Raw genomic sequence first — 23475 nt, 5'->3', positions numbered from 1 at the left:
AGTGTCTTTTCAGACATACGTGCTTTAAAATCATAACAGGTTTATCTTGGGAAAGGTCCTCCCAGCACAGCACAGTCCTACCTAATAGAAATCTTCTTAATAGAACAAACAGATGTGTTGGGAAAATTCTCTCCACACAGAAGGTGGTGTTGGACATCGTAGCACACAAATCACACTCTGCTGGGAAAACACCTCATACTCTTGCCTTAAAATCTGCTGAGTTTCTCTCTTTATGGGTCTCTATGCCTCACAGCAAGACCTCTCATGTTTCTTCATCACCAGATAATAAGCTCGGTTGGCCTCTGGGTAGGTGACTTTGGAGAGAGGCAGCTTGCAGATCCCAGAGCTGTTTGTGGTCATTAGCAGGAAGGTCAGCGCAGACAAGCAAAAAGGCCAGGTTCCTGATGGCACCCCAAACTGCAAAGAAAAATAGCAAACCACTTATTTGCTGTGTGTCCTTTTATGAGAGTAGCATTCCGAGCCAGCCACCTGGGAACAAGGTTTCTGGAGGAAGTCTGGGTTTAGTTTTGTACTTTTTCCTTATGGAGGCTCCTTAGGAAACTCCTAAAGGAGTTTCTTTATGAAGTCTTGACATTTTGTATTAGCCTGCAACCTCTAGCAGCTCTGGTGAGAGGGCTGCCTACCCTTTGTGCCTCTGCCATGGTGAATGTTTCTTGGGAGGACATGAGGTAGGAGAGGGTGGAGATGAGACAGGAGACACCAGATACATTCCCAGAATATGTTCAGATACCAGAAACATTCAGTTTTTCCCTGGGCTGTTGTACTGGGTGAATTTTGGCAACAGAGAAAAGAAGTTAACCCAAATTTAATGTATCTTTACACACAAGCAGGGCCCTTTTTCCAATTGCTTCAGGCATGAAGTAAATATCTTAAAGAGGGGAGATGTTCTAGCAGCCTGCCACTGCCTAAAGCAGCTCCAGGCTGCTGGGCAAGGACCTGGGCAGGATAAGGGGAATGGCTTTCCTCTGACAGAGGGCAGGATTAGATAGGATATGGAAATAAATTCTTCCCTGTGAGGGTGGGGAGGCCCTGGCACAGGGTGCCCAGAGAAGCTGTGGCTGCCCCATCCCTGGAAGTGTTCAAGGATAAATGGGGTTTGGAGCCACCTGGGACAGTGGAAGTGCCCTTGCCCATGGCATAGGGTGGAACTTGATGAGTTTTAAGGTGTCTTTCTACCCAAACCATTCCACGATTCTGTGATCTCCTAAGGGTCTAGAGCTGAGCTGTGGAAGTTCATGAGCAAACTCCAAGGATGGAAAGTGGCAAATGATGATTCCAAGTCACCTGTCCCAGTGGGAATCAGATCAACCCCCTGGGCAGGTAGTAACTCCTCTCCCAGACCATTTCTGGCTTTGGCTGAATTTTTCTCCACATCTTGGTGTTTTGTCTGACAAGCCAGGGACAAATTTAGTATTGGAAATCAGCTCTCAGCTGATACACTACTTACTGCAGACAACATATGAGTCACTGCTGCTCCCAGGTAGGCACTGAAGAGTGCTGTGAAAAAGAAAGACAGTTCCTGGTGAGTTCAGTTGCTCATGGAGTAGAACAGCAATGACAAACACCTCTCCTTCTGCCTTGGGTAGCTCAACCAATGATTATGACCCTGCTAAACCCCTTCCTCTTTCCCCTCCAACCTGGAGCTTATGAGAAGGGCAAATTAGTCAATAAATCAAACAACACTGGAGTGATGAAAAATGTGCTGTGGCATCATGGGCTTTTGAAAAACACACTGACATGGAAAGTATGTAGCTTGATGGATTGGGTTAAATAGGAAAATAACCCTTCACCCTCATCTGTCCTGCCTCCAGGGCTTGAAGGTGGGTCAATGACATACAGAGCTAAAATCTTTCTTTTATGAGCACTGAATGAGGAATAGTTTCACTCCCAGCTCACTCCAATATTGAAATTTCATATGGAATTGACTTATAAATAATTCTTCAATCTTGCTGTGCTGCCCAGCTCATGCCTTTGATCCATTTCAAGAGAATGGGGAATGTGTACTGTCTACAGTAGAGCTCCACTCTTCTCAAAGATTAGGCATGTCCTTCTTCAAAGAAGGAATTTGGACTGGTGTCTATGGCTGGAAAAAAAACAACATGATTCATCCAGCAATGAGTGAACAAACATAATCAACGACTCAAAAGAAAGCATCTGGTTTCAAAGACCTTAGTTAACATGTGCCCACTGATCACAGCTCTTGCTTTAAACACAACTCTTGGCCAAAAATGAAAGCATGGGGGTGTGTTAAAGCCATGGCTCCAACACCCAGCTCTGTCAGCCTCACCCACACCCATCTGCCTGCCTGGAGGTGCCCATCTGCCTTCAGCCCTGCCCAGCTGCAAAGGCATCCTGCCTCGCCTTGAGGGGAGGTGAAAACCTGCCAGGTACCTACCAGAGGCCATGGCCAAGAGGTGTGTCTGCCAGGTGAAAGCCAAGAACATGCCCCCGATGGCAGCGCAGGACAGCGAGCTGTTGTAGCCCCACAGCCCCAGGTAGATCTGGTTAAACGGTGTTGCTAAGCTCAGCCCTGGAAAATAAAGTCAAGAGATGTGTCATTCCTTGGGCAAGGAGAGGGAGAAGTGGCGTGGATCCAGATTTTCAAAGGGTCTAGCCAGCATTTGTACATGGAACTGTTTGCAGTCGTGTTGATATGGTCTAAGGGTCTAAGGAAATCGTGGCAGAATTTTCCTGCTGAGCTGAATTTGGTGATTTGATTTCCACAGAGCACACAAGAGTGAATGAGCCTACGTGTGAACCTTAAATGCATTCCTGAGGCCTGCACATTCAGGCTTATGGCTATGACTTTCATTGATCCGCCCCTAAAACCACCAGGATACACCCAGAAATTAGGTATTTTGTGGAAAAAATTAATCTCAGCATAACCGACACTTCTTTTGTCTGAGTGATTTCACCATCACAAAGCAAGGGAAGAGGATGGGGAAGTCAATCAAAAGAACTCTTAAAACAGAAGTCTGTTTTGTTTCCAAGAAGCCATTCTCCAGTGGGTGAAATACTTGTGGCTTTAAGTGCTCCACTTGTTGTAGTTCTTGTCCTATTCTCCATGCTTTTATATAAATCTGTGGCTTAAGCCAAATCATTACCTGCCAGCATCCCCACTGCTGAGCCGATCACTGCATGGACACAGATGAGTGGAGAGGAGATAAATAAACCAATCAGGAAAATTCCCCCAGTCCAGGGATTGTCACAACCATAAACCTGGCCCACGCCAACTGGAATGGATTGCAGGAGCTGTGGAGATGAACAAAACAAAACAAACAAGACAATTTGTTATCAGTTTTGCAACTTTTGTTTCTGTTTTAAAACCTATTTTTTTTGTGGCCAAGCTCAGGTTTGGCATTTGTTGGATGCAGTCTTTTTTCTAAGTGGAACATTTGGGAGACATCAGGGCATTTCCTCAGGGTTTCCCCTTCAATGAAAATGAGTCATGGCTTCTTCCCTAGCCCTGAGCTCCTCCACCAGGTTTTTGCTCTAAGATCAAAGGTAAAGATTTTGTGAAAGGGTTTAATCATCCTCTTTGCATGTGCCGCTGATTTGACCATTTTTACATATCCATAGGAACCATGAGAGTGAACCTAGGGGATGTTTCCCTTGGGATTCACTAGAAATATGAGCAAGAGTTGCTGGGCTGGTGGGACAGAGCCCAGCTTGGTCACAGCTTAGAGATGGTTTTGTTGTTTTTTTTCCTATACAGTCCCCATAAAACTATGTGCCATGGTAAATGTTCTTTGAGAAATGTCGCTTGTGGTTTTCTATTTAGCATCAATTAACTTCATTTTCTTAATCACTCCCTGGGAACCCCTTAAAATAATCAGCTGAGCCTTAGGAGAAAATAGTTACTCTGATATCTGTATTGTTTATGGTGTAATCCAGGAGAATAAAATATTCCTTTGGAAAGGTCCCACTTGAATATAAATAAAAAATATGTTAATGTGTACCTGCGCCCAAGTTTTTAACCATTCTACTACAGTAATATCTGCTTGCTCATGTCTAATCAGAAAGATATAATTTTATAAAGAGCCTGTTTCTGAAAAATTAAAATTACCCTGTGAATTAAACTGGAATTCTCAGCAAAATCTTAGCTGTTGGGAGATGATCAGAATATGCATAGAAATAGGAATGGGTAATTAGGTTCAAGAGAGTGTTTGAAGATTATAATCTATACACTTGGATCCAACTGCATATGAAAAGATTCTCATTTTCAAGCTGTCAAAAATGTACATTCCTAGAGTAAACCCTTATATTTTGGATAATAGTACTAAAAATCAAATTTTGTACTGCCATGCCATAATGAAGTAACAAAGGAGGTGGACCTCTTGGAGTCAGTCCAGATGACTGTGACAAAGATGCTCCAGGGCTGGAGCCCCTCTGCTCTGGAGCCAGCCTGGCAGAGCTGGGGGTGCTCAGCTGCACAAGAGAAGGCTCCAGGGAGAGCTCAGAGCCCCTGGCAGGGCCTGAAGGGGCTCCAGGAGAGCTGGACAGGGACTGGGGACAAGGCATGCAGGGACAGGACACGGGCAATGGCTTCCACTGGCAGAGGGCAGGGATGGATGGGATATTGGGAATTGGGAATTGCTGGCTGGGAGGGTGGCCAGGCCCTGGCACAGGGTGCCCAGAGCAGCTGTGGCTGTCCCTGGATCCCTGGCAGTGTCCAAAACCAGACTGGATGGGGCTTGGAGCAGCCTGGGATAGTGGGAGGTGCCCCTGGATGGTCATTTAAGGTCCCATCAAACCCAAAGCATAGGAATTTATAAAAGAAGCTAAGGAATTTATAAAAGAAGGTAACACATTTCTGTAGCATTTTTATTTGCAAATGAAGGAGAGTGTTACCCTTAAGACACCCTACCATTGTGATTTCAGCATCTGCCCAGGTGATATTTGGTGCTGCCGTGGCAGGATGAATGACAGCTGTAGGGAAGAAGAGGTTGTGTGGTCCTGAAGCAGCCAGATAGAGGGTCAAGGCCAAGTTGAAAGGCAAGGTCAGAACAGGCAGGTCCCACTTAGAGAAAACTGTACTTAAAGCACTGGTGAAAATAGGGCTGGAAGAAGAAAAAAACGGTATCACTAGAATCTTGTCAGATATGCAAAAATCACACCAGAACCACATCCAACCATAAACCCACTTGCAGAAATTTGGTCTATTTAAAATAAACAAAAAACCAAAACCAACCAGCCAACCAACCAAAACAAAACAAACAAAAAAACAACCCTCAACCCCTCTCCTCCTTCTATCTGTTCAATTTCCTCAATCTTTCTGATCAAATCAGAGACAAGAAAGGGTCACCCCATAAATTTCCTACCCTTCCAAAGCAATTATCAATATATAGACTCCTGTCATGTTATTTTAATATATATGGTGAATTTGGTGAGCATGAAGGAGACAGGATCCAGTGCTTTAATGGAGTTATTCCCCAGCTCAGTCTCAGTGTTTACCTTATCATTTTAGCATCTGAAGTGGACTGAGACTGATATCCTGGGTCTGAGTGAGCTGTGAACTGTGAATGTGGCTGTGTGCCCTTGTCCAAGCTTGTGGATCAGCAGTAAAAACTGACATCAAAGTGACTATAACACCACATGAACTTCAGGCAGACAAATTACATGTGTGGTTTTAGCAATCTGCAACTAGACATTTTGGGGTCAAAGACCAAGTTTCAAAATTTTTTTCTGGCTAAATACCTAGTGGATTATGGTGCCATATATATGAGTAAAATATTATTAGTTGTTTGTTTTGATTAGCGTCAACCATCATGTCTTGGGACCACTGAACAGCTTCTGTGCTTGGAGAAGTAAATTTTCATGACATTTTTATATGGTGACTTAAATAGATGAAACACTGTGGTTGATGATGGTAGGAAATGGTGAAAATAATGTTCCTCTTGAAACAGAAATGAATTGATGCATCACAGCAATATGACTCACATTCAGAATATTGAATTACACATGATCAGCCACTGATTTTTGTTTTTCCCACTGGGATTATTTGTGATTATGTGGGTATTTTTATTTGTTTCTGGATTACATCTGAGTTTAAAAGTGTAAATTACAATGCAGATTTAACAGTACACATGTGTTAGTCATGTTCCCTTTCCACTGCTGTCTGCATAGAGATGCAACAGCTCAGTCTCACGTGTGGGGACTCTGGGGCTGGAAGGAGAAGCAGCCCTCTGACTTACCAGGTCATGGACACCAGTGCCACTGGCAGGAGGAGCCACCAGTTGTAGTCTCCATCAGCGGAGAACACAGCCATCAGCAATCCCACCAAGACCCCGTTGTACCCGTACAGGCCTGCTGCTATGGCTGATCTGTGTGGAAGGAACAGCTGTCTTGAAGTCTTCTGCCCTCAGGATGCTTTGCTCACATCAGCCCTCCCTCCCCACCCAACTGTGGCTCTGTTTGGGGGTGAGCTGCCAGAACACATTTTTGGGGATGGCCTGCTGGAACTTGCCCACTGATATTTGATTTTGCACGCTTGGGTCAGCACCTAACCCCTTCTGCAGGTGTGTCCAGTGTCCCTCTGCATTAGGTGCAGCTGCTGGGAGGACCTGTCTGCTCCTACCAGACCAGATCCATGCCCAGTCAAGGCTGGATCACATGATCATAGAAGGTTTGGGTTGGAAAGACCACTAAAAACCACCTTGTTCCAACCCTATGCCACGGGCATAGGGACATCTCACACTAAATTCAGGCTTCTCATCCACATCAAACATCAAACGCATAAATCAGCACTGAAGTGGCCACCTGAGGGGGAAAAGGATGGACTTACCTGTCCTGACCCAGAATAAGTGCTGTTAAAGTTGAGACAAGTGTTCCCACACATCCAGTGAGTGTCCACCATGGGTTCTGCAGCAGGAGGCCAGTCAGAATGACCAACCCACTGAGGGGATTGTTGACAAACATCACCTGGGATATCCCACGCAGCACCCAGTCAAGGAGCTGGATCAGGAGAGGTTTGTCTGCAAAAGATTAAGTTCAGTAATAAAACGAGCCCCCTAAAGTCTGCAGATGGTACTGATTTGGGATGTGTTTTTAAAACTCAGGAAAAGTTTTGGCAGTGGGACTTGGCACCAAGACTGAAGCAATGAATCAACAGGACTGTAAAGCCTGACAGGGATTTATTATGGTCCACAGTGAAGTCTTACAGCTGGAAAACTGAGATGAACAGTGAGGTTGCCAGAACCCTGTGTTATAAAGTACCCTGGACCAGATTCATATGAACCAGCTAATTTATGATGTCTGTGGCTCAGATGGCAAATTGTGTGTGTATCCCACTGCTGATTTATTACAGGGACCAAACACACCTAACTATGTGTAATTTAACTTCACAGTGGCATTAGGCTTGACAGAAACTGCTCAGTTGAAAGGACATGGAGTGCTAAGAAGGATGGCAGAGTACAGAATAACCATCCAGGGCTATGTTCTGTGGGACTAAATTCACTTTGTACATGGCATGCTGGGAGGTAAATGTCATCTCAGACATCCCCAAGATTTAAGCAGTATGTGGATCTCTGCACAAAGGTGATTTTTTTCCCCCCTACAAAAGGGACATAAATCAGGGCAAAGGTATTTCCTGTACTGCTCTAACTTGAATCACATCACTGAGAAGTTAGTTATTACCCCTTTGATGTACTTTTTATTTGGAATCTGCTGTCATTCGTCACAATAAAGTAGGTTTACCTTTCAGCCAGGTTCCAAAATCCTTCATGTCTCCAGTGAGGTAACCCACAACCCTGCAGAAACTCTTCCCACCCGTGCTCAGTGGATTCTGCTTCATTGGCGTTCTTTCCCCCTTGGTTTCTATTTTGGCATCAACACAGTTTTCCATGTTGGTGTTCTGAATTTTTGGCAAAATTCAAGGGAAAAGAAAAAAAAAAGAAAGTTCATTACAATATCTTTTTCTGATCCCTGTTTATTCTCTTTACCACATAACTGCTCACCACATGTTACTCTGGAACCAGAAAGAGGAAAATCCTTGCTCTGAACACCTGATTCTTTTGTCTCCATGAGCACACTCCCTCTTCACATGCTCTTTCCTCCCAGACTCCCATGAAGTTACAAGATGTTTCATTCATTAAGCATCTCTGCTGCTTAACCCATATTTCCAGTTTCAATTTATCCATCAGCCATCAGTAATAGGCACCTAAATTCAGTTTCATAATCACCCATTGGGATCAGTTCAACCTTTCTCATGAACATGGGCTTAGCCTGGGGCTGTCCTTGGTGCCTTGTTCCATCACTCATCACATTGAGCATTCATACACTCCTTTTTCTTGATTGATCTACATTTTAAGCTGACCAATATTTAGAAGTACCCAACATTGACTCAAGAGTTTGATGCCCAAACTCACAGTTCTTGCTTTCCACTCTGCCTTAGTCACGTTGCTTTCTTCTCTGCTGAGACAATATTGGAAACTGCAGTAAGAAACCCTCAGACACTAATGAAAATACACTAATTCAATTTAGCAGGTGCAATAAAAAGTTTAAATAAGGTAGGGGACTGTTATAGGCCCAGCAAAAGTGTTTAGGCCTAATTATGGCATTTGGGATGCAGGACTGGGAGATGGGGTCCCCTTTGGGACACACACCCTTTGCATAAGGAGCTGCTGGAATAATCTTTGGCACCTCATACAGCAATGAGCATTAGCATTGGCCTAGACAGCATTATACAGGCACATGGATCAGAAGCTTACATCTAACAGTAAAAAACAGTGCCTATAGCCAATTCATTGTTTGTCTAAAAGCCAATTCTGAATATGAAGCCAGCAAATAAATAAAAATCCCTGTTCCTGGAGCATACTCTGTTTCCTAAACTAATTATTGGTAAGTATCAAGCAAACACCAGACAAAGTGTGTTGTTTTTATGAATACAGAACCAGAGGTGCTTCAGGTCTCACTGGTGAGTACCAACTTGTGCAAATTATAATGAATTTAGATTGGGAACTGATAGTCTAAATAGGGTGATACAGACACATAGGTCTTGTGCTAGTCCTTGACTCACTCAAAACTTTACTAAAAGCCTTGTGGGCAGCTGGGGGACAGAATCCATAGCTCAGAAACACAGGTGCTGAGTTTCTGAGCTCCTTCACCCCTGGGCATTGCACTTCCAGACCCTCCAGTGTGGTTAAGTAACTCTGAGTCTGTGTAGGGGAATGCCTGATTATTGCACCATCAGTTATTCCTGGCCAGTTTCTCACTCTTATGGTATGGAGGGCTGGTGGTCACCCTTCAGGAAGTAGCAAATATTTGCATAAATAATAAATAGACATTTTCTACTTTCAGGAAGAGCCCAGTTAATAAAAGGATAGGTTCCATATGAGAAGCTGATTATAGGACTAGTATATGTAGAAAAGTATTGAGTTTGGCTTTGTGTAGGACATGAAGGTAAGGATCTGGAATGAAAAGGCTAAGGAAGAAAAGGAGGAAAGAGTGGTGCTGGGGGTGGTGTCTTGATACAGGAAGGCTTTTTTGGAGTTTGTTTTAATTAATTACCTGAATCCATTAAATTCACTTTTGTTTTTTTTTCATACTTTATTCTGGAATAAGTGAGTTGAATGTACTTTCAGTCACATCAAAATTTCCAGCCAAGATAAATGATCTCCACTTGATGAAAGCGCATTTACATTTTACTTTTAAAGGACCTTTCCTCTTCATGCAGCTTGGGCTTTCCCTGTTGTTAACCCATGAAATGAAGTGCTGCTGCAGTGCAGAGTGATGGTGTGAGACCCATGGCATGCCCCGTGTGCTGAGTGAGGAGCTGTTTGCACTAAGGGCCTGCAGAACAGGGTGTAACATGCACGTGAAGTATTGGAGTCACTGTCCAGTCCACTTGTACAGTGGAGATAAAAATGGATGAGGCAAAGGAATTCACCAAAAAAGTTGATGCATTGCTTTGCCATATGAAAGCAAACGGAAGCTGGCAGTGCTCCTCTGCTCTGGGTTTCCATGGGCAGAAATTAAGCCAGCTGACTGCAGTTGGCAGGGCAAGAAGACCAGGTGACCTGGTGAGTCACTTGCACTAACCTGTCTTGAACTTGACACTCAGTGAATACCCAGCACACTGCAGTATTCAGAGTCACAGAGACTGCAGGGTGGTCGTGGTTACCTTCCCTCCCTCAGTGCTGCTCAAACTCGTGTTCATTATGTCACAGAATCACAGAATACTCTGTGCTGGAAGGGACCTTAAAAGCTCATCTGTTCCAATGCCTCAGGCATCCTTTTGGCTTAGGGATGGGTTTGCCTAGAGAAGGAGCAGTGGAACTTCATCCATTCAGTAGAGCATGTAGAGGGTGACAGCACAAGGGGCAGTGGCTTCAGACTGAGAGAGGGCAGGGTTAGATTAGACATTAGGAAGAAATTTTTCCATGTCAGGAAGGTGAGGCCCTGTCAAAGATTGCCCAGAGCAGCTGTGGATGAACCATCCCTAGGTGTCCAAGGCCAGGCTGGATGGGGCTTGGAGCACCCTGAGACAGTGGAAGGTGTCCCTGCCCATGGCAGGGGGTGGGACTGGATGAGCTTTAAAGATCCCTTCCAACCCAAACCATTCTGTGATTATTTATGCCAAGGGAGAATGAAACCATTCTTGAACAACATCCTCACCTGCAGAGTTGTCAGGTGGCAAATGGGTGTAGGCCAAGAAAACCTTTGGTTTTGGATTTTGGATGGGGTCTTCATGACACAGGAAAGACCCAGATCCAGCCCCACTGTTTTCATGACCTCCCTGAATCCCACCACAGGCACTGTGTGGGGGCTGCAGTTTCTCTGAGGGGTTTTGTTGTCACCAGAGCCCTGAGGCTTGTCCCATCCGTTCACAAACACAAAGTATGAAGGACTTGTACTACTTCTACTTAGCTGTCCAATAGGAGCATAAAGAGGTAGTGAAACACTTGGAAACTGGCACCAGCATACAAATTTTTAGGCATTTTTAATGATTTTACAAAGCAGTCCCTACCATATATATGCATAGATTAATGATTTGTTAACACATTACGTTGCTTCAGGGAGTAGATAATTGTAGATATTCAAGAAAGGGGATAATACAAAAGGTGTCTTATCTCAGAATTGTGCTCAGAGAATTTTAACATAGATGTCTGCATAATAGTGCAGATTGAAGTGTACATGTTCTGATGTGGATTTCATGTGTGCTTCAACTGCAGGTCTGCAGCAGGTCTTTTGAAGACCTGAAGTTGAAGTCTGCAAACTAACTGTTTTCACTGAAAGTGTACTTTATTAGTGCACAAAAGAAGGAAATAGAAACAATTGGAAAAGGAGTGTTCTGCTGGAACAGACTGCTTGGCTTCTGCAGCGGGGCAGGTTTGGTTAATTTTTTTTTTAAGTTTTATTTTTGATTTCTATTAGGGAAAAAAAAAGTTCTTTTAAAAGACTAAGCCCCGTTCTCAGACAGACAGCTTGGAGCACTCTGCCTCATCTCACATAAACTCTAGAGAGGTGTTCCAGGCCTGCACTGAAAGCTCCCAGTACTGGTGCATAACTGGTGAGATGCAGGAGCAGCACCAGAACCCAGGAAGAGCCAGTCTGAATGCACTTTTCATCTCAGTGGTGCAAGTGATTCGTAGTGTGCTGTAAGTGCAGAGAAGCTATTTAAAACCATTTTCATGGGAAGTGAGATCTTCCCATGAAACAAAACAGAAAATATAAAAGATGTTTCTCTTTTATGAAGGTGAAATCATCACAGGGTTGAGATGTTAATCTACCATGTTTTTTTAAACCATCCTTTCAGAGTTAATAAATGTCCTGTGGCAAAGAACTGACGTTATGCAACCCCATGTCTCCCTAAATCAATTTTCCTTCCACTTGTGTACACTTCCTCCCTGTCACACCATACCCATGGCATCTCAATCATGCCCTGTTAAAGCTGGCTCTGCACTCCTGCAGCATCTGGCCCTGAAAATGCTCCTTTATCCACTTGCTGAGGGGGAGACAACCCTGGCCACATGATTGCTTTGTGCTGTGCATGGTAAGAGCAGTGTTGTTCTTGCAGCTGGGAGAGGGACAGAGTTCTTAGTTTTTGGCTGGTTTGCACTCCTGCCTGTGAAAATGCAGCGAAGTTATCTACAGCTTTCTCTTCTTTCTGGAATTTTCCTCTCTCCCTGTCAAAATTTCTCTGAGGGTTTAATTTATGGTGAGGTATTTGTTTGTGCAAGGACCTGCTACTGCACAATTGCAGCCATTGTACCTTGCATTCTCTGAATTGTTGCTGTGAAGTCTGCGGGCAGCCAAGCTCTGTGTGCAGCCTGTTTTTAGAGGAATTCCTGCATCCAAGCACAATAGGAGGAAAGGGCCAGACTCTCAGCAGCTCTCATTCCAGCACAGCCTGTGTAATGTTAGCAGGGGTGTAGTAAAGCTGGATTAATATTGTGTTAGGCATGCACAAGCACAAGCACAATCCTTGAAACAGGGTATAATGCACTTGACCCTCACTGGAAGAAAATAGTTCAGGTTCTCCTACAGAAGATAGATTTCAAAGTATTAGTTCAAAAGAGAGCTCACCCCTCAGATTCAAATATTCATTAAGATCACGTAATTCAGTTTTCAGAGACCTGCCTCTCAGGGACAGAGAAATACAGAGACACTATCACATCAGTTGTGAATTATTACTATCTAGGCATTTGCATTTGGCAGAATGGAAAGGCAGTAAAAGGAAATGTTAAAGAGGTACAGTTATTTATTTTTTAAAATTTATTTATTTCTTTTCTCTTTTTCCTCCAAGGTTCAGCCACCTGGGCTAAGCAGTACTAATAAATTGTCACCCTGCTAGAAACTTCTTGATAACTGATATTCTCATCCTCCTCCTGAGTCTCAACTGTTCTACTTCAGCAGGAATGCTCCAATGCTGTTTGCCAGGTGTTTTGAGGGAAAGGAAAGACCCAGGTAAGTCAGTAACAGGGTGCATTAAAAGGAAAGAACAGAGTGCTCTTACCGCCCCGATGAGCTCAAGTGTAGCTGTAGGTTTGCTGGTTAGGCCAGAAGGAAAGTAGGGAAAAAGAAAATGTCCCACTGGCTTATATAGGCTAGCATGGCTCCTGTCCTGATATTACTGATTTGTTTCTCCTCCCACTTGGTGAGCTCCAAACAAATGCTAAGAAGGTTCCCCTTTGAATTCTCCACCTTTCCTCTTGCTCTGTACTGGGTGTCTTGCCAAAGATCTATCCAAGTGTCTTCTTTCTTGCTGTTTTTCTTTTCTTTTCTTTTCTTTTCTTTTCTTTTCTTTTCTTTTCTTTTCTTTTCTTTTCTTTTCTTTTCTTTTCTTTTCTTTTCTTTTCTTTTCTTTTCTTTTCTTTTCTTTTCTTTTCTTTTCTTTTCTTTTCTTTTCTTTTCTTTTCTCTCTCCTCTCCTCTCCTCTCCTCTCCTCTCCTCTCCTCTCCTCTCCTCTCCTCTCCTCTCCTCTCCTCTCCTCTCCTCTCCTCTCCTCTCCTCTCCTCTCCTCTCCTCTCCTCTCCTCTCCTCTCCTCTCCTCTCCTCTCCTCTCCTCTCCTCTCCTCTCCTCTCCTCTCCTCTCCTCTCCTCTCCTCTCCTCTCCTCTCCTCTCCTCTCCTCTCCTCTCCTCTCCTCTCCTCTCCTCTCCTCTCCTCTCCTCTCCTCTCCTCTCCTCTCCTTTTTCCTTCTCTAGCACTTAAAAGAACATAAGATTTTAAAATGGACTCTCAGTGTACCTCAGCTTGACCTCTCCAGCATTATCCTCCTTATCCAATAAAACTTAGCATCCTTTCCTATCAAAATTCTGACCTGGGAATGTGAAACACAGCATTTTTTGTTCAGCAGTCTGTCAAGTTTTCCTGTTTCTGGGTAGTTCTCAGAAGCACTGTTCTGTTAATGAAATGCAATGGAAGACCTGGTGACCTTAAATTGTTTAATTATTTTTTATCAATTATTTGAGAAATTCAATAGGTATTGTTCTTTTCCTTTTAAAAAAATTTAACCTATCCTTCCCATCTCCCTGGAGAAAGCTGAAATATCAGAAGTGTGACATATGTGAGAGGTTTATACGGCTGTGAAAGTGCTGCAAATGACAGAGAAGAGGCTGGAGAGGGAGGTCTTGAATAGTAATGCAGGAGAAAGGGCAGAAAAGAAGATGATGAACTTAAGGGACCCTTTTAGGCTAATTTAAGCCATAGTAGAATTCACTTTAGGACTCTTTCACAGTGATAGCTGAGAGAATCAACCTTGCAAATTGAGCTGGGTGCTGGAGAGAATGGTTTATTGTTGAACCAGAACCCATCAAGCTTTATGACTTTGCTCCCCCCAGCCCTGTGGAAACAGCCTCAGCATGCACATGAGCTGGAGGGATGTTATTCTCACTGCACTCATCCCCAGGGTGCATCTCTTTTGATGGAGATGTTTTTAACAGCAGGCTGGATTTTTTTCTCCCCTAAGAGGACGGCATCTGATATAAACTGTCAGCTTAGCATTGCTGCAAGAGCTAGTCTTCCTCTGATCAAATAGGCAGCAGCCCTTGTGAATGAGCCAGACAGTGTCATTCCATGCCTTTACACCCGACAGAACATAGAATTTTGCAGGGGAAGCCGCTTCAATCTTTTCCCTTTACCATTAATTTCTCCTTGGGCTGCCTTAGCTTTCTGGTGGGTGAAATGAATCCTTGCATGTCCAAAGAAGGGAAATGCATTGGGTGATTTGGATGGCAGAGCCTCACAGGGAGTCTGTTCAGACTGAGTTTTAAGCTTCACACCTCTCACATTTCAGGGATGCCTAGGTCTAGCTTCAAGTTATTTCAAGCAACATCTTTTTGGCTCTCCCACAAAGGGGTGCAGCACAGTGTGCAGGCAGGGCTCACTCCTGGGTTGTGCTCTAAGGTATTTCTTTCTTCCAGGGAATCACAGATTCATAGAATATTCTGAGTAGGAAGGGACCCACAAGAATCAACGAGTCCATCTCTTAAGTGAATGGCCCATAAAGGGAATGAACTCACAGCCTTGGTGGTATTAGCACCATGCTCTGACCAACTGAGCTAATGTCAGGATCACAGAATCCCAGGATGGGTTGGGTTGGAAGAGACTTTAAAGCTCGTCTCATTCCACCCCCTGCCTTGAGCAGAGACAAGTTCTACTATCCCAGGCTGCTCCAAGCCCTGCCCAACCCAGCCTGGAACACTTCCAGGGATGGGGCAGCCACAGGCAGGGACTATGCCAGGGCCTCCCCACCCTCACAGGGAGCAATCTCTTCCAAATATCTAATATCAACTGCTCTCTGTCAGCATGAAGCCACTCTCACCTGTCCTGTCATCACAACTCCTTGCACAAAGAAACCAGATTCAGGACTGCTCGGTCTGATTCTAGAGCCTTAATGAGGTATTTGACAGGTTGGAGTGACACACAAACAAGGCAGTGGCAGGTCAGTGATGAATATCTTGGAGTGGTGCATTGTTCAGATTATCAGAGCTGGTTAATAAGTAATAGGATCACAGTCTGCTGATGCCCGTGTGGGAATGAGGTCCCTGGCAGCAGCCTGCTGCGGGCTGGCAGCAGAGCAGGGAAGACCTCCAGTGCCATGTGACAGAACCACTGGATCCCAGCTGCAGCCAGCTATTGCAGGGGAGGATGCAGGAATGCCTGCCTGCAGCTGTGTGCCCTAGGCAAAGCCCTCCTGGCTGCCTGAGGACCGAGATTCCCTTTGTATGTATAAATATGGGAATGATAGAAAACCTCCCAGGCATAACTCAGAGCCAGTTTTGGTGCCCATCACTAACCTCCAGTGAGGGCCACTCAGGGATGTAGGAATCCTTTGGGACTCAAGGTAGGAAGACTGAACCTGCAGTGGCCATTCCTAGGCAAAAGCATTGTGAGGTGCCATGTGTTTGTCATGTAGCTGTCATGTATCACCTGTCTGGAGTGGGCCACCAGCTCTGGGTGACCAGCTAAAGGTGTGCAAATTGATCATGCAGGTAATGCAGGGTACCAGAGAGTTGCCTCTTGATTTTAGGCATGTGTGAAGAGCACTTGGTGCCGAGGACAAGGCAGCTGGTGTTGGTGTCTGACAGCTAAGCTATGTCTGATTTAAGAGCTCTAAATCTGTCATTTACCTCATCAGCTCGCTTCTGGCAAAGATGCTTGATGTTCCTTCTGCTGTGCTCTCTGGGAAGGCATCCCTGAGGACATCCCTTGGACCAAGGCCAGTGCTTGACATGGTCAGAAACAGGGGTTGGTCACTGGATCTCAACCAGATGCAGCACCAGAAAAATACTGAATAATCCCTGGCTGGTTTAGCTCACCAGGCAGGAGCTGTCTGGCTGCATCAGCTGGGTACAAAGCTTAAACTGGTGAGCTGTGCCAGGAAAGATTCTAATGACCCTAATTCAACATCACACACATTGGCTTCACTCCTCTCTCAGGCCTCAGAGGCCTTGAAAAGGTGCATCAAAACCACTTGGTTGCAGATTGGCTATTACTGCTGGTTTTGGCTTGTGTTCCTTGACTCAGGTTTTACCAACAGGAATAGATCTGCTCAGGATACTGCATCAGCTCTTGGACTCCAACAAAATGGTGTAAATCCATGTATGGAGCTTTGCAGGTGGCTAAACCCCAGGTCCTGGTTTGCTTTTGCTAGGCTGGGGTGTGGAAATGATATGGTATGTGACCAGTGTTAGTGAGAGATAGGGAGGGATCTCCTCCCTGGAAATGCTGACAATGTTACTCCTAGCAGCCACAGGGATATTTGCTTTCTTGCTGCAAGGACACCTTGCGGCATTATGGTCATCTTGGTGACCTCCAGGACCCTGCAGGCCTCCTCTGCCAGGCTGCTTTCCAGCTGAAGGGCCGCTAGCATCTATGGATGGAATTGTTCCTCCCCAGATGCAGGACTCTAAACTTACGGAAATTCAAAAGTTTCTTGTCAGCTCATTTTTTTCCAGCCTGCTGAGGACCCTTTGGATGCCAACACAAGCCTCTGGTATACCCAACACTACTCCCAGTTTTGTGCCTTCCCCAAATTTGATGAGGGTGCACCCTGCTCCAACATTCTGGTCATTAATTAACAAGTTAAATTCATTTTGCTGGCTTACACCACTAATGACTGAAGTGTAATTTGTGCGACTGATTATAATGCTTTGAGCCCAACCATTCAGCCAATTTTCAATCCATCTTAGTTCAAATTTATTTAGCCCATACTTCATTAACTTGTCTGTGAGGATGCTATGGGACAGAGTGTCAAAACGGGGTGATGCTCCAAACTTGCTACAGTGAGGTAAGGGACTTTTGCAGCTCAGCTGGGCTGACTGTGACCAAATCTAATGTTTCACTTCCAGAAGTGCTGCCAGTTTGTGGCTCCTCTGGAGGTGTGTGGAGAGCTGGCAGTGGTAATGGAAGTATGGCAGGAGTGGGAGAGAGCCCATATCTTGGCTGAGGACACAGCTCCTCTGGCCAGCTGTGGCCTGACCTGTCCCACAGGCAGGATTCCTGGAGGAGCAAACCAGCCCCCACCAACATCTGTGGCCACTTTGTTTTTCATCATCTTGTTTTTATAGAGTGACTGAAGAATGGAAAAATCTGTTTCGGTTTCTGTCACAATCTTGGGCTTGTTTGCTGAGGGCAATAGTTTAGGGTTTTATACAGAGCAGCCCATCAGCCGAGCTGGTATGGGCAGCTTCTATCCCTGCATTTTGGCCTGTAAAAATTCTCAAGAGAGAGCTGCAGTTTGGCATTCCCGTGTGTGGCAGTGGGATGGGTTGTGTGAGTCCTGGAGCATGGGCTGGCCCGGTGTCCATCTCCCTCTCGTGGTGTGACTCCAGCACAGCCACATGGGCTCCTGTGGAAATTGCAGCACATACTCAGATCTCTGGTTTCAGAGGGCTCACAAAGAGCAGTTCCCTGGTCTTGGAACAGTCCAAACTCCTTGTGCTCTGAGCCTATCTGTTGCTCTGTGTACTGCTTTTCATAATGTATGCTCCCAAAATTAACAGTTCTCCTAATGCATATGCATCACTTCCCTCCTCTTCCTACCTGCTCTGGAGACCCTCTGTCCTTTCTGTCCACCTTGACATGCTTTCATGACTCACCTTCTCAGTCCATGAAGCTCCAAGAGTGCATAAGTGATATCTGAAAACCAGCTTATTGATTGGGAGCAACAGCCTCTGCATCCCTGGATAGGAGTGGGGCAGGAATGTGTGAAGGGCAGGTTGTACTTGTCTTACAGTTACAGTAGTGTGTAAAAAATGCTCTGTCATGGCAAAATAAGTGGCAACTCTAGAGAGGGGTGCAGACTCTCTTCCTCCAGGCTGGTGCTCTGAGTGCTGGGGTAGAAAATAACTCCTCTATTTCAGCTGCAAATTTTTCAAGGTATTTGTTGAAAACTTTGCTGCTACCGGGAGCAGGGAATTGTTTGGAAAGGCACTAGCTAGCCAAGGCCAAGAGAAGTGAAAGACTGAAGTGGTGGTTCAGCAGCTTGGTGATGAGTTCCTGCCCCCCAGAACCATCCCTTTGACCAGTGTCAAGATGCCCATGGTGTCCAGCTCAGGAAATGTGTCTGAGGCTCCAGGAAGGACCAGACAGTCATGTGTGTCATGAAACCTAGTGAAATACAGGTCAAAGAAAAGCCCATTGTTCTGTCTGGTTCCCCTTGTAAAGTTTTGTGTCCTCTTCCCTTTTTTCCAGCCAGCTGGGTAATTTTTGCTACCAGCAATGGACATTTCTGCAGGCTGGTCTGGTTGCCTGTGGTGATGAGATCGAGTTGCAAATCCTGGGACTCAGGAGTTGAGAGGGAGAAAAGATCTCTGGTTCATGCCTGAGTCTGAACCTCAAGGCTGTTTTCCTGGTCATCTCTAGAGTCAGACTGGATCATCCACACTGGAATTGTAGCATTATAGAATAGTTGTTCAAAGAAGACCTTTGAGATGATTGAGTCCAGCCATTATATTGAAATACTCTGAAATACTGGAGAGGTTTGGAAGCCTGAGGTTGACTGTATTGCTGTGTTTCAGTAAAGATGGGAAATTGAAACACAAATAATTTAAAGTTTCAGCTTCAAACCCATCTCCTGCTCTCCTGTCTCCAAGAAAAAGTGCAGATTCAAAAAGGCTCTTTTCTAAACCTACCTCAAGGCAGCAGGATCCTGTTAGAAATGACAAAGATGTCCAGACTTGCCTCTTTTTATGACACAAGGCAAAGTATCATTCTGCTTCTTCATTCACTTCTGCAGTTTGAGAGTCAATTCACTTCCCTGCATCTACTCTCAGCTTAATAAACTTCCCTGCCCTTTCTGCTCCCCTTGCCCTGGTGGTAGGTCTGTGAGTCTCACCCAGGATATAGTCGCTTCCAAAGAAATAATCCACTTTCACAAACCTGTATGTTGTAGGAGATGTATGTGTTAGGCCTTAACATAGAGCAGAATACTATAATTCTTCCAACAAGAAACTCTTGCAGCCTATAAATCCCAGAGATTACTACTTTCTTGCCAAGTAGTTCACACTAGAAGTGGAAGACGCTGTATATGGCATGGGTTGCTGATCAACAAGAGAAAGAGGACTGGTAGTGCCCAAAAATGAACCACCAGACAGTAGAAACAAAAGAAAATTAATAGTACAGTTAATAGAGGGAGAGTTACTCTGGCTCTGGGTGGTTACAGGATTTTGCAAGCAGTACTACAGAGTGACATTTTCATGCACAAGCACAAAGAAGTATAAATCAATTTGCAGTAAAGATGCCCATTTTGGGGTAGGCCAAAAAAAAAAAAAAAAAAAAGAAAAGTAATATCTATTGGATAACTCAGTTTCTGCAAAGGGAAAATGTCCTAAATGTGATTTAATTTGCACAAGTGAATTAAACTCACTTGGCTACAGTAAGAAACCATTGCTGGCTGACAGTTTGTCATCACCTCTGACTTTTTTCTTTTCTCCTAAGACAGGAAGTCTCTACCTGATTTCTGGCTGAGTGGTTCTGCAGAGAAGAGATTTTTGGAAGACAGAAGAACAGACCTGTCAGCATTTGGCTGAGATGAGGGAAGCGTGGAAAAGCAGTGTCAGGTACTGGACAGGGTGTGCTGTGGGAAAAAGATTCCAGACCATCCTAAGCTGCTCAGGTCAAGGATGCCTCTGTTTCTCTGCCTTTGCCTTTTGCAATTCAGTGCACAGCACAGTTTAACTTGCAGGGATGTGATAAACAGCCCCAGCAACTGTGCGTTTTGGGTGGTGATGTAGTTGGATGTTTTTGGAAGGACTTCTGCCCACACTTGATGCTTCAACCCTGCTCTGCTGTGAGAAGATGCACATTTTGGGAGCAGGGATTTGTGTCTGCTTCAACTACCTATGGAAAAAGCTACCCCTGAAGGTGGATGTGAGGATGCAGTGCCTTAAGCTCTCAGGAGCTGCTGAATGAGAAGTCAGAGATACCCAAATTCATTGCCGGGCAAAAATGTGGTGGAAGAAATCTTTGCTTCTCACAGAGCCATCCCACATCTTATCCCACCCCTGGGATGTGTGAATTCCAGCTGTGGCAACAGCTGTAGGAGTTTGTAAAAGACCCCCTGAGAACTGTCAAATCAACTACAATCAAGGGCTTGTTTCCTGTTTGAACTACTTCCATCTCCCAAATTAAAACTGACTTAAAGGAAGAGGGAGCAAGGGAACAACATTTAGCAAACAGTTCTCCCCGTCAGAGTGGTGATATTTCTGCAACTCTGGCAAAGGTGATCTACAGAAAACCTAAAACATTCTGCAGTGTTGGACAATATGTCTGTCATTGCAGACTGGAGATGTCTGGCATGGGCAGAGCACAGAGCAACTCCTCAGCAGCTGGATATTTTAAGGAATTATCATATTCTGACAAATTTTGAAGTTCTGGGTTTTTCAGCTTGTAGGAAGGTCCCATGTTGCTGGAGTGCCCCTCTGGAACACAGGGCCCTTCCTGGTATTTTTTGGTGCCTGCTGGAAAGCTGGATGGCTCCCTGTGCCAGCAGCCTGAGTGCTGGGGGAGAAATACCTACTCTCCCTGTGTCTGATGATTTCGGGTTCCTGTCTGAACTGATTGCTTGCAGGTGTGGGAAGAAGAGATGTCACATTGCGGAAGGGCTGAAAAAAAGGACAGTATTTATTTTAAGCTCACTGCAATGTTGGATGGAACAGAGAGTAGGGCCCAGGCTCTGCTGCAAAGCATCTTTGGATGCTTGAGAGTAGAGAACAACAGGGAAAGCTGTTCATCAGATTTAACACAATGTGCTTTGCCTGGCCTGTGAGGGCTATGCAGTGCTGCAGCCACTTCTCCCCATCACTCTTTGGAAGCACAGCACTGGGTTTTCCAGGTCTGCAGCTTTGGGTGTCCTCCCAGGTGTCACCACCTCCAGTTGTGACCTCCCTCTGTGCTGCTCTTCCCATCAGCTCTTGACCCCTGTGAGGAGGTGATTAGGTTTCAAAGATCAGATGATAGAAACCAGTTTTAGAGTGGGCATCAGTTAAAAATCCATTATGGAAAGGGCTGTGAAACACTCACAGGCTGCCCAAGGCAGTGACGGAGCCCCCATCACTGCCAGGATTTAAACACAGTGTGGGTGTGGCACTTGAGGACATGAGTTAGTGACAAGTTCAGCAGTGCTGGGGGAGTGGGTGGACTCGAGGATCCTAGAGGGCTTCTCCAGTCTAAGGGATTCCATGCTTCTGTGAATCAGGAGGGAGGCTTTGTCCTCCATCAATGAGGATGCTCCAGTGGCAGTGTGGCTCTGACCTCTGCTTCAAATCTCCACTGGGAAAGCAAATCCCTTCCTTCCTAGATTTGCTAATTATTGATGAGGAGTCATTAACAGGTTAAGTTATCCTGGAGTCACCAAAACCCAACCCAGGACATCTAAAGGGCTTCCCCAACTCAACAGAAGCACCTATGTCTACAGGAGAAGAGTCGAGAACCTCCTCTCAAAGAGAAAAGGTGCCTATTCTTTTTTTTTTTTTTTTTTTTGGTGGGGGGGGTATGAAGCAAATACAAGAGTTAGAAAAATAATATTTGGAGCAATAAAGTAAGCATTTAAGCATTTTTTTTGGAACTCCATTGGGAAGCTCTCTTGCATTTCCTTTGCTTAGTCTGTTCTGCTCTTTAATTTTTTTAGGCAAATTTTTAGGAAGTTGGTTTTTTTTATGTGCTATGGCTAGGTGTTGGTTTGTACAGAAACATTTATTTAATGCTATTTAAGGTAGAGGTGGGCTGGGTGGCGTGTGACTGTAACTATAGAAATCTCTTTTTTTTTTTTCCTCTTTTAATGATCATATTTATTTTATGTTAGATCTCTGGGAGCTGTCTCAAAATTATTAGTCCCACTGAAAACTGTAGGTTTTATCTCTCTTAATGAAAATTTTTATGGAACTCTCTAGGTATCAGGCTGCCAGGCTACCACTGATAGCTTCAGTTAGTGCTTTTATTGTCTGCTGTTCCCTTGCAGGAGACACTTGATTTGTCTTGCCTGTTTTCAAGAATTATTAGTACTGGCTATAGTTAGTCAAATCTTTTGATTAGCTAGAGACTTAAAAAAGCTGTTTATACTTTATTTTTTATGGAAGGCTTCAACTCTAGAAATTGCTTTACGAATTGATTTTGGGATGGATTTTATTGTGGCTGAGGAATTAATGCCTGCAGTGGCACTTGCATGACAAATCCTTTCCAATAGCCATATTGTGCCTGGGATTCACTCTTATCTTTAGGAAAACAAACAATATGCTGTGCATAACTAACTGCAGTTGGGGTTTTTCTTCACATATATTGTCCCAACATTATTTTGCAGTACTTTTCCCAGAAACTTTGCATTGCTACTATTCAAATATTTCTCTAACTCTGTGCATGAACTAAATTAAACTGTACATGAATAAGGTCTTCTAGCTTCTGTGTGTTTCATTTTTCATTGACTGTTGTAGAGAGAAGGTCTTCAGACAGTGGTGTGCCACCTCTTGTGTTATTCTGCCTCTCTTTGTCTCCCTACAGCAGCAGCAACAGGGGGATGTCTCTGACCTTGCAATTTGTAGTGACCACGGGAGATGGTTTTGGTGCTAGCATTGGTTTGCTGATATCATGGCTCAAAGGATGTCTTGGCAGAGAGGGGAGGAAGTAGGACCTAAATTTTACCAGTATTCCTGGAATGGCCTCCCCTGTTTAAAAAAACCGCAACATCTGAACATAAACAGCATCATATTTTTGTCTCCCAGGATGAAAGCAATCTTGGATGCTGTTTCTAGGGGACATTTAGAGGGGTGGCAGATGCTGGTCTGCTGCTGGATTTTTGGTGACAAAGGCACAAATAATCCCATGAGTAGCACCTAGGTTCACCTTTTAAGAAAGTGGTTTTTGGAGCAGGGATCCCACCTGTTCAAAAATGCTCACATGGACCTGCAAAACAGCCCAAAATCATGAGGCAGAGAGGGCAGCATTTGACCTGAGCGTTTGTGGTTGCACAGTCCCTTTGGATTTTAAATCTTCACATCCCTTGGGTCTGTGATTT

General features: G+C 44.6%; 1 protein-coding gene across 1 annotated transcript; it reads right to left on the bottom strand.

The window, feature by feature from the left end:
• Nucleotides 1–240: 240 nt before the first annotated feature.
• Nucleotides 241–7864, bottom strand: LOC134057017 (urea transporter 2-like). The gene is made up of 8 exons (XM_062513986.1): nt 7717–7864; nt 6806–6995; nt 6216–6344; nt 4889–5081; nt 3126–3273; nt 2417–2551; nt 1469–1518; nt 241–417 (listed from the first exon to the last, which is right to left on the bottom strand). The coding sequence occupies exons 1-8, from the start codon at nt 7862–7864 to the stop codon at nt 241–243; spliced, it is 1170 nt and encodes a 389-aa protein (XP_062369970.1).
• Between the last annotated feature and the right edge of the window lie 15611 nt (nt 7865–23475).

This window comes from Cinclus cinclus, chromosome Z (assembly GCF_963662255.1).
Source record: "Cinclus cinclus chromosome Z, bCinCin1.1, whole genome shotgun sequence".
In the NCBI taxonomy this organism is placed as follows: domain Eukaryota; kingdom Metazoa; phylum Chordata; class Aves; order Passeriformes; family Cinclidae; genus Cinclus; species Cinclus cinclus.
Note: the sequence above shows the minus strand (reverse complement) of the source record. Positions and strands in the feature narration are given on the sequence as shown.

Coding starts and splice junctions, on each gene's coding strand:
- LOC134057017 (XM_062513986.1), bottom strand. CDS start 7,864: ATGGAAAACTGTGTTGATGCCAAAATAGAAACCAAGGGGGAAAGAACG. Junction 6,996..7,716: donor TTTTGGAACCTGGCTGAAAG/GTAAACCTACTT, acceptor AATCTTTTGCAG/ACAAACCTCTCCTGATCCAG. Junction 5,082..6,215: donor GCACTGGTGTCCATGACCTG/GTAAGTCAGAGG, acceptor TTCTTCTTCCAG/CCCTATTTTCACCAGTGCTT.